Source organism: Camelina sativa, chromosome 10 (genome assembly GCF_000633955.1).
Source record: "Camelina sativa cultivar DH55 chromosome 10, Cs, whole genome shotgun sequence".
Taxonomy (NCBI): domain Eukaryota; kingdom Viridiplantae; phylum Streptophyta; class Magnoliopsida; order Brassicales; family Brassicaceae; genus Camelina; species Camelina sativa.
In genome coordinates this window covers 24896775-24908207 of record NC_025694.1, presented here as the reverse complement: position 1 = coordinate 24908207, position 11433 = coordinate 24896775, and the positions used below count along the sequence as shown (strand labels likewise).

The window sequence follows — 11433 nt, the reverse complement described above, 5'->3', positions numbered from 1 at the left end:
GCCTCTGTTATGAAAGTACTATCCAGTTTGGTATCCCAAGGATTCTGGCATTCAAATACTATCCGTGAGCTTGTTTGAACTGATGTACGAAAACCAGAACCTGGAAAATCTATGAAATTGTGACTCGCTAGTACACAAAATTGTAATCTTTTCTCAAAAGACCAAAACAGAGGTTCTGCTAGTGATGCTTCTCCAGTAATGCTGCAACCAATCAGATTAGTTGTTCTGTTGAATTAAAGTTATTTAATTGACTACACAAGAACAATAAAAAATAACATTACCGGTCTTCTGGTTAAATTGTTGAAAAGATTGTGAGCTTTCGGGCTTTGTGTAATCATGTCCATTGCTTCCTTTCTGAATGTGAGACTAGCCAGGGGCGAGCCATCAAATTTGTTTATGAATACATCTTGACCAGAGATCATAAAACCAACCGTGCATCCTGGGAAGAAAACATCGTTGATGGAGCCTTCCACTTTCTTTTTCCTTTGGGTTTGCTCTGGAGCAAACCGAATCTGTTTCTCAAAGATTGCACTGTTGTTGCCAAGCGTTCCCATTCGCAACCCTCCAATTTTGACGATAACCCCCTTCCCCTTCGAGATGATATAAAAACTTTCTGGACTTAGGTTCCTGTGCACAATACCTTCAGAATGCAAGTCTAAAACCCCATTAACTACTTCTCTAGTTAGACTAATGAGTAAACTTGAAAGACCACCTCCTACGTCCCACAAGTTATTGTTTGCACAAAAATCATTCAGATAATCTAGTTGATTCGGGTACAGAGATCATTGATTGCCAGAACAGAAACTTATCAACTCATATAAAGTGCAATCCCAGGACTGGAGACAAACATTTATGAAATCTCCCGCCACCTCTAAGCCATGGTGGTGCAAATTTACTGATCCTTGTCTCTAGTGATCCTCTACTCTTATTTTCAACGTTTCGATAATGTTAAGACTTTAGATTCAGTGATGTTAAATAAAGTTGGTTAAAATAATGTTTTGCTCAAATCAAGAACAAACCTCTTCTGCCTTTTGGGATATGTCCTCGTCCTTTTCTCTATCTCCAGTCACATCACTTGAGATTTTCTCCTGAGTTTTTGATTGCTTCTACTAATTCTGCATTCTCACCCTGATGATCATCTCTTTTCAAGATTTTAGATTCATGTGCTGAAGCTTCCTCATTATTGACGATCTCAATGTATTCTACAACTGTCTTTGCAGTCTCTAATTCATTTTTCTCTGTCACATCCAACCTCGGTTCTTCATCTGTCTTTGTCTCGGCCTCTTCTTCTTCTTTTTCCACTTCAAGAAGAACTCTTTTTGTAGTTTCAACATCATGTAAATGATTCACCATTTGTTGTAATTTCTTCATCTGCAGCTTCTACGCTATGCAAAGCATATGTTTTGTTTCATTCACAATGTTCTCACTGTTCCTCGAGATTCCCTTTTCTTGTTCATCTCTGGACCATGCCTCTTCTACTTGTTCCTCCGGCTGATTCTGATCTTTAGAGAAATTTTCAGTCAAAGAAGGTTCCACATCTATGGTCTGCTCCTTGACAGCCTTAGAAACTTCCTCATGACTTTTTATTTGGACCATCGATACTTCCTCCACTTTTTCTTCTTCTATCTTTTCATAAACAGCCCCATGTTCTTGCTTTGTCTCCTCTGAAGAAGATGGCATTAATCTATGAGATTCAACTGAGTCAACAGTCTCAAGACTTTTCTGGATATTGTCTACTGCTGCTGGTTCTTCGTTTTCAATCTTCTTGGCTTTAACAACGGTCTCACCTTCCAGTTCCTTTGGAAGTGATGCAGATGAAACTTCTTTAACTTCTTCATTTGTTAGTTCATGTTTCTCTAACTTGGTTTCTTCTAGTTTCTCATCTGGTTGGGATAATTCTTCTTGCAGAGGAGTCAGATCAATCATATTGCTTTCTTCTTGTATTTTTTCTCCAGTCTCAATACTGTCTGGTACTGAAACTGTCTCTTTATTTTCTAATCCATAGGAACGTTCCTCTTGATCTTCTTGATGCTTTGTTTCTTCTTCTGGTTTTTCATCTACAGTTTTGCTTGTTTCTTCTGATACTTGAGAAGGAGAATAAAGTGATGGCTTCTTCTGGTTTCTTCTTGAGAAGGAGAATCAGAAGAAGGTTTCTTCTTCTGGTTTTTCATCTACAGTTTTGCTTGTTTCTTCTGATACTTGAGAAGGAGAATAAAGTGATGGCTTCTTCTGGTTTCTTCTTGAGAAGGAGAATCAGAAGAAGGTTTCTTCTTCTGGTTTTTCATCTACAGTTTTGCTTGTTTCTTCTGATACTTGAGAAGGAGAATAAAGTGATGGCTTCTTCTGGTTTCTTCTTGAGAAGGAGAATCAGAAGAAGGTTTCTTCTTCTGGTTTTTCATCTACAGTTTTGCTTGTTTCTTCTGATACTTGAGAAGGAGAATAAAGTGATGGCTTCTTCTGGTTTCTTCTTGAGAAGGAGAATCAGAAGAAGGTTTCTTCTTCTGGTTTTTCATCTACAGTTTTGCTTGTTTCTTCTGATACTTGAGAAGGAGAATCAAGTTATGGCTTCTACATCTGCTCAACTGGTTCCACATCAGGAAGAGAAACCTTCTTTGCAACTGGGATTTACTCTGTTTCATTGGTTCTGTTTCGATCAATTTGTGCTGCCTCTACCCCCTTTGAGTCTAGGCCTCTCTCTTCCTCCATAACTTGAGTTCCATCAACTTGATCTACCTTTATCTTCTCATTGTTTTCTTCCTCTTTATCTACATTTAACGCAAGATCTGATGGACATTCTTCAAATTTCTCTGTATTGGCGACTATAGTTTTCTCGGGTTTGTTTTCGTGATACTTCTCTAATTCTGTAGATGGTACATCAAGAAGATCCTCATGCTTCTCTGCAGTGTTTTCGTCTTGAACCCTCTCTTTAGATTTGACCTTCTTCTCTTCCATGGCTCTCATCTTTGATCTCCAAGCTACAAGGGTCAGTATGTTCACGAAATTCTTCTTCTTGAACAGTAGAAGAACTTACTGTTGATACCATTATTATGGAAAAAATCAAAACAAAACCTTGTAAAGTAAAACTTGATATAGCTCTATAGTGACAACAGTAGTTTTATCGCTTCTACTGGTTATGCATTCTCCTTCAAGCTTTTAGTATCATGAACTGTATAGTGTCTTCATTATTTACAATCTCAGGGTCATCTGTAACTTGTTTTTACAGTCGCTGTTTCCACTTTATCACATTCAGGCTCGGTTCTTCATCAGTTTTCATCTCTTCCTTGTCTTCTACTTTTTCTGCTTCAGGAAGAACTCTTTTTGTCGTTTCAGTTGCATGTAGTGATTCACCGTCTGTTGCAGTTTCTTTTTTCTGGAACTGTCTCCTTGGATTTGACCTCATGGTCTTTGACACATGTATCTCACTGCATACCATTTTTTTTTATGTTCCCAGGCTAAGGCTGTCTGCATTGCATTTGGGAAGACGTTCTTTCTTTCTTCGCCATCTATATCTTTTTTGCTAAGAATGTTAATATCATTAGAAATGAAAAAGTTTGGCTTTTACAAAAGTAAAGCACATTGGCCTTGAAACCTTGGCAAAAAGAATAAAAACAAGGTTACAAGATTGGGAACACACAAAATGGGTGCTTTAGATCCATCGCTGCATCAGGTTGCGAAAAGCCTTTCGGTGATGTCTTTCAGAGATGATGTTTTTTACCTCCTTGTGAATAGTTTTGAAGATTATGGCCGGAGGAAGAGAGACTTGGTTGTGGATCAAGTTGTTTCACTGCTTCCATATGTGGTAGATTGAGGCTTGAGAGACAATTTTACGAAGGAGGCATGGCGCTGATGCTAAAGAGAGTCGAACCCAGGATAGAAGCTCTGCCCAGGAAAGAGGAAGTTGCACATTTGGGTCGATCCTAGCTAGTACCAGACGCCAGATCTTAGAGGGGAAGAAGCAGGTAAGGAACAAATGGTCTTTTGACTCTGTGTCTATGGAGCAAAACTGCAGTCTGAAGAGGGGATGAGCCCCCATGAGAACAGTCTTTGCTTGGTTGGTAAATGAATTAGCTGAGTCACCCACATATGGAAAGCATGCTTTGGGATGGCTCCTTTGAACCAGACCTCAGAATGCCAATTAGATTCATCTCATCTTGGTCTGAGACTGTTCCAGGTTCTTGAAGCAGAGAAGCCATTGCACTTGGTGGAATCAACGACCCAATTAAACTCGTTCTGCTGCTCAGGGATGGGTAAAGCTTGAGCAGAAGTTAGGTAAACGTGCAGGTCCAACTCCGCATCTGATCTTGGGTGCGGAAGGTTCCAGGAATTGTCCTGAAAAACATCTGAAATTTTTGCTCCAAGGGGAACTCTCATCCTCCTTGGACCTGCTTTACCTATGCTCTTGATTAGGGGTCCCAGAGGTGTCCATGAGTCAAACCAAAAGCTGATCGCATTCCCTGAACCTACAATCGCTCTTACAAAGTGCTCGGCCATCGGTCTCAACCGCAGCAAGGATTTCCAAAGCCATGAGTTGTTTGCATATTCCTTAATCTCCCAGAAGCTCATGTTTTGAATATGGTGGTACTTGTGCCATTTAACCCAAAGGGAATCCGTCACTGCGAATAGCAGCCAAATGAACCTTAAGAAAAGAGTTTGGTTCCAAATGGTTAGTCTTCGGAGACCCAAACCACCTTCGTTTTTTGGTAGACAAACTAAAGCCCATGCTACTTTTGCCACATGCGAACCATCAATGTTTCTGGACCAGAGGAATCGGGAGCAGAGGGATTCGATCCTTTTAATACACCCCTTTGGTAGCAAGAAAGTAGACATCCATAAATTGACTGTCCCATAAATTACCGAAGCAATGAGCTGAGTTCTACCAGCGAAAGAGAGGGTTTTTACTGCCCAACTTCTAAATTTGCGTGCAAGCTGATCAAGCAGGGGCTCATACTCAGACAGTCTTAATTTCCTATGCATGAGAGGGAGACCCAGGTATCGAATTGGTAGTGAGGAAATTGGATACCCATGGTTTGCCAATGCCACTTCTTGTAGAGGGTTGAGGCCAGCATAGAACAGTTGAGTCTTCTCCTTGTTTATGTGAAGACCAGACCATGAGGCGAAATCATCTAGCGTTTCAATTATACCATGCAGAGATGCTTCCGAACCATCGAAGAAGATCATGACATCATCCTCAAACATCATGTGAGTCAAGGCAATACCTGATGTGTTTGGATGAAACCTTATGTAACTGTTAGCGAATCTGGATTGGAGAAGATTTGAGAATACCTCCATAGCCAGTACAAATAGGTAAGGCGACATTGGATCTCCTTGTCTCAATCCCTTTGAACTCTTGAAGTAACCCGACGAATGGCCATTGAGACAAACAGAGAAAGTAGGGGTTGTGATGCATTCTGTTGTATCCCTGGACCACCTCTGAAGCTAGCAAGACGTTTTCTGCCAGAAGGCGTCGCGGCACGAAAGCTGACTGAGAAGGGAAGACAACCTTCGTGAGGAACTCTTTTATTCTTGAGGCTAGAAGCTTAACAATCACCTTGTACATCGTATTGATACATGATATTGGCCTGAAATTTGAAGCTCTCTCTGCATTTGTCGATTTAGGGATTAAGACTAGAGTGGTGGCATTCCACTGCTTAAGCAATTTACCGGACCTGAAAAATTCAGCAACTGCGTCGTATACCTCAGATCCTATGACATTCCAACAACCCTGGAAGAACTCTGCAGAGTAACCATCCGAACCACTGGTTTTGTTCCTAGGAAGCGAGAAGAAAGCTTCCTTTATCTCCTCTGCTGTGAAGTTTTTTACCAGACTATGTTGTTGCTGAGGAGTGCTTCTGAATGGTAGGAGGAGCTCCATATCACTCTGTATCAACCCCGTTTCTGAGGTTTCACCACTGAGTAGCTCAGAGAAGTATAGAACACAGTGTTGTCTAATGTCGCTCTGAGTGTCTAGTTTCTGATTGTTTTGGTCTAACAGGTAGTGGATATGATTCTGAGCAAATCTTGAAGCTACCATTCGGTGGAAATAGGCTGTATTACTATCCCCATCAGCAAGCCAAGATATACTAGATCTTTGTCTGAAAAACGCCTCCTCCGCTTTCTGCAGAATCTGCCACTTCCTCTCAGCTTCCAACTCCATACACACATTTGCTTGTGTAGGATTTGCAAGGGTTCTATTTTGCAGAGTGAGTAAGGTCTCGTGAGCTTCAGTGACTCTCTTCTCAATCCCTGAGTAGTTTTCTCTACTAAAACTACGAATGCAGCTTTTAAGTAGTTTCAGCTTCAGGGAAACTCGCAACATAGCAGATCCTGTCACAGGGATCTTTCACCAAATCATTGTTCAATTGAATCCCACAAGAGGCATGGTCAGAAAAATCAGGTTCACCAAAGAACGCATGGGATGAAGGGTAAAGAGAGTTCCAGTGAGAATTCACTAGCACTCTATCCAACTTCTTTGCAACTGGTCTAAGCTTAGACTTATTCGACCATGTGAATGAATTTCCTCTAAAAGTAAGGTCTGCCAGATCAGCACTAATTAGACATTCCCGGAATTCTCTAATTCTACGATCAGCATTTAACGTGACTGGCTGAGGGTGATCAGTAGGATCCAGAACCTGATTGAAATCCCCCATTACTAGCCAGGCTCTATTTGCAACATGCTGGGAGGTGGAAAGATCCACCAGCTCAGCCCAGAACTCTTTCCTTTGTCTTACTTCATTTGAAGCATATACAATTGATACCACAACCCACTCTTGCGCATCAGGCCACAACACTTCACAAACAATCATCTGCAGGGACTTACGAAGGACTACCACCTTTACAGAAGGATGCCAAAGTACCCATATCTTTTCCAAATCTGAAAAGTAATAATTTTCTTCAAAATGCCAACCAGGTAGAAGGTTATCTATAAACTTCTTCATTTTAACCTGCTTGACGTGAGTCTCTATGAGCCCACCAAAAAAGGATTGTTTACCTTTTATCCATTTCCTAAAACCGCTTCTATGGCTATATATATTAAAGCCGCAGACGTTCCAACAAAAAGGGTTCGTATACATATTGGTTATGTGGATTTGAGGCTCTTGCCTCTCTGAACCTTGCGTTGTTTTTTAGACAACACTTTTTGGAATCTTTCAAAAACTCTTCCCCGCTGTCACCACCATCAGGATCAGAGGAAAGAGTATCCGACGAGTCAGTCTCCACCTCCGATGAACAAGTTGAATCCTTGCTAGCACTACTCTGGTACAATGAGGCTTTGTGCTGGGTGGATAATCCACTAGACTCGCCTTCAAAAGTTCGGGGTAGGGGTGGGATACTAGCCTAAATCTGGGTATCCTGGTGCTCCTTTACGTGGACTATATCTTGGCCTATGCTTCTCCATTATTGGATTAAAACTACTTTTGGTTTTTTTTCTTTTCTTTCAAGCAGATGTTGGTTTATTCTTAGAAACTCAATTGATTTCAGTTCTAGTTATTTGGATCTTTAAACTTGCTTTGATCAATTTACGTGATTTGATTTTACCCTAAGCCGAATTGGATTATTAAAAATAAATAAAAAAAGAATTGGATTATTGAACAATGCAAGCAGTGGCGCAAAATAGTAATAAAAAACATCATATTTATAAAATGAGATAAAATGGGAGATGATGAACATCAAACCATTCTCTTCTATGTAGTAAAGAGCACTCTTAACCAAATGGGCTTTTTGTTCAGGAAAACAAAAAAACCAAATGGGCTAAGTGACATTATACCAAAAGATACTTTTTTTTTCTGGTTAAGATTCACTACCATAAGATACCAATTGAGTACTATTTGTTAAGATTGTGATCTTATCAAAAGATTACCAATTACAGGAACTTGTGAATTAAATTTTGGATGAAATTCAAATCAAATTAATAAGATTACAATCTCTAAAAGGAAATTAATATTAAACTAAAACTTTGGTGAAGCAAAGATTAATCATGTAATAATAACAAGAATAATAACAAAGGTTTGCATTGGGTGGCATGGGACAAGATCAGTGTTCCGTTGGATCAAGGTGGACTTGGCTTTCGGGATTTAGTGGAATTCAACATGGCTTTACTTGCTAAGCAAGTCTGGAGACTCTTGCGATATCCGGATTCACTACTAAGCCGAGTCTTAAAGGGGCAGTACTACAGGTATTCAAATCCTATTGATGTAAATAGAGCAAATTCCCCATCGTTTGGGTGGTGCAGTTTGATGGCAGCTAAACATGTCCTCCATCAAGGCCTCCGGAAGAATATTCGTGATAGACAGGTTTTCACCCAGAGTATCAATCCCCTATGCAGTTGTAGTACAAAGAGTTATCAATCCAAATGGTTGTGTATTGCTAGCAGGAAGGATATGATCAGTACAATACAAGTCAAGCCAAGCAATTAAGGTTTGGGTTCTAACAGTCCTAAAATAAACAAAGTAAAAGAATATAAACAAGTAAACCACACGACCTAAGCACTCGATGCAAGGAATCGAGTACAAGATCGAGTGGGGGTGATCGAGTATGCAAGTAAATTATGAACAGCTCGAGGTATTACTCGATGCATGTTATCGTGTACCTGATCGGGTAAGTGGTCGAGTAAGTAAAGAAAATGCAAGAAATGAAATGCGAAAGTTCCTAAGGATGGGGGTAATCGAATCCTAAGTGTTCTAGACCATTACGGATGCCTTACATGCCTCAAGCAATTATTTCCTAGACGATGAACCTCTAAAACCTTGTCACCACACTTTTGCACTAGCAACAATCAACCTTGAACATACTACCACACTGTCGCACTAGCAATATGAACAAGCAGGCATTAAGAACAATTCATTTTTGTCAGTAAACTTAGACTCATCTGATTTTTTCACTCAAAGTTAAGTAAACCTCTAGCTTGACCTAATCAAGCATTTTATCTACTCATTTCGGCCTATAGCATTGTAAACGCCCTAGATCTAATCTCAACCTTTCGGTCTGTTGACAACATTAAGAACATCAACCTAGAAGGAAATCTATCAATCATCACAATCAACTAAAACATCCTAACCGATCAAGAACACCTAATCATCTATCTCATCCCTAGAAACTTTGCTACACTACTCGGACATAGAAACGAATGAAAAAGCAATCATAATAAACGAAAATGACATTATATTAAAAGATATAGTAGAGTAGAAAGAGTATGGGATAAAGATCTAAGAAAACTACAAAATAAAAGTGCAAAAACAAGAAGAAAATGTTGAGTCGCTCAGTTCTCTCACAGAAGCTCTCGCTCTCTGGTTTGAGGGTCTGCGGCGTGCTCGTTTGCGAGCTAGGGAAAGAGGGGGTTTATATATGGAAACCCATTTAACCTAGCTTCCCAGACCTGCCCGATGGTCTACTCGATGGGGTACACGAGGGTAAATTTGGGTAACTCCTTGGGTGGATCATCGGGTTGCTCTTCGCGCTCTTGGATCCTCTTCGATTGTGTTGGGGTTCGGACTTGTTTTTGTAGCTCGATGGTTCCTTCGGGTACATGCTCGAGTTGTCCTTGTTTTTCCCCATTTTTGGCTCCTTAGCACATGTTTTCATCCAAAATATGCAAATGCAGAAATGCAACACCCTAAATGCTCTAAAAGTTGATTCTTACAGTAAATGACCTAAAAATGCTAAGTTAGAGGTATGAACAATGCAAAATATGGACAAAAAAAAATGCTAAAAACATGTCAATTAGAGTGTTATCAGACCCCCAAACTTAAATCTTGCTAGTCCTCTAGCAAGGAAGTAAGAGGGTACGGTTTGAAAGTGGGGACTCATAACCTTAAGATGCTAACCGAAGGATTCAACCTATAGTCCTCNCTTCCCAGACCTGCCCGATGGTCTACTCGATGGGGTACACGAGGGTAAATTTGGGTAACTCCTTGGGTGGATCATCGGGTTGCTCTTCGCGCTCTTGGATCCTCTTCGATTGTGTTGGGGTTCGGACTTGTTTTTGTAGCTCGATGGTTCCTTCGGGTACATGCTCGAGTTGTCCTTGTTTTTCCCCATTTTTGGCTCCTTAGCACATGTTTTCATCCAAAATATGCAAATGCAGAAATGCAACACCCTAAATGCTCTAAAAGTTGATTCTTACAGTAAATGACCTAAAAATGCTAAGTTAGAGGTATGAACAATGCAAAATATGGACAAAAAAAAATGCTAAAAACATGTCAATTAGAGTGTTATCAGACCCCCAAACTTAAATCTTGCTAGTCCTCTAGCAAGGAAGTAAGAGGGTACGGTTTGAAAGTGGGGACTCATAACCTTAAGATGCTAACCGAAGGATTCAACCTATAGTCCTCAAAGATAGTTTAAAGGTGCTAAGATCAATCAACATACTTACAAATATTTTTTTATGCCTATTGCCATGCATCGATCTAGCTCAACCTCCAACTAAAGATAAGGAACATCTCTTTCACATTCAATTAAGTGTTTGGCGAATTCTTGCAAATGGAAGGTGAATCAAGCTCAATCGGTTTCAAGGGTAAGGCTTTTTGGTAAGGTGGTTTCAAACTAATTATTTAGGTGGTTTTCTCTCAAAAAGTGGAATGCTAGACAGTTGTGAAAACTATCTAAGACTGAGAACAATTTGGGCATACAAAGCTTAATTCTTGATGATCTACCCTTTTCTCATACATTCATCATTCATTTTTTTTTTTTTCATTTAAACTCCCTTGAATTAAACTACCCACATCCTTGATTTTAACTCTTTTTTTTTACTCCCTAAGATTTAGACTTTTACACTTTAAACTTCTAGCTCTTGCTCTTTTTTTTTTTCTTTCTTTGCTAAACTCCTAATATACATATATTCTTTTCTTTCTTTCTAGGAGACTATAGCAAGAACTTTTCCTCTCTTTTTTTTTTACTTAGAGACTTAGAGCTAATTAATTCTAACCTTAGGGACTTTCTTTTCTTTTTTTTTTTTTATTCCACAACCCAACCCCAAATAAACATTCTAACCACCTATCTTTCAAAACCGAATCTATTAGCTAGTTCAAATCTAACTTAGCTAAATCAAGAGGTAGTTCTTTGTCGTTCTCAATACTCTCAAGGTTTCACAACCTATAGCACAATGAAAGAGGCCTCACTCAACAATTCACAACAAGGTTTGAAAGAAAGGTTTGGGTTCAATGGTAGGACAAATGAATCGGGTTAAACGAAAAGATTGGTAAGAAGTGGAGTGCTAACCCGAGTTTTAGAGTTACCATGAACAAGTATTCAAGTTCCATAAGCAAGACAATTAAAGTTCAAATTAAATCCAATAATATAGAGATGTTCTAATGTTCAAGCAAGTGGAGGAAGCATTCAATCGACACAAAGGGTCTAAGCAAAGATTTTTCATTTTTTTCCAAAGATTGATCTAGCAACAATGAACTGTGACTAAGGGCTATAGCTTCAATCCTAAGGTTT

The 11433-nt window shown here is 39.6% G+C and overlaps 1 protein-coding gene across 1 annotated transcript; it reads right to left on the bottom strand.

Moving 5' to 3' along the window:
* Window positions 1072-1926, bottom strand: LOC104720700 (rho GTPase-activating protein gacV-like). The gene is made up of 2 exons (XM_010438576.1): window positions 1428-1926; window positions 1072-1301 (listed from the first exon to the last, which is right to left on the bottom strand). Exons 1-2 carry the CDS (start codon window positions 1924-1926, stop codon window positions 1072-1074), a joined length of 729 nt encoding a protein of 242 aa, XP_010436878.1.

Excerpts from the sequence above, each read along its gene's own strand:
- LOC104720700 (XM_010438576.1), bottom strand. The coding sequence starts at position 1,926 with ATGATTGATCTGACTCCTCTGCAAGAAGAATTATCCCAACCAGATGAG. Across the intron at positions 1,302-1,427 it reads AAAGGGAATCTCGAGGAACA|TGGAAAAAGAAGAAGAAGAG; the intron begins GTGAGAACATTG and ends TTCTTCTTGAAG.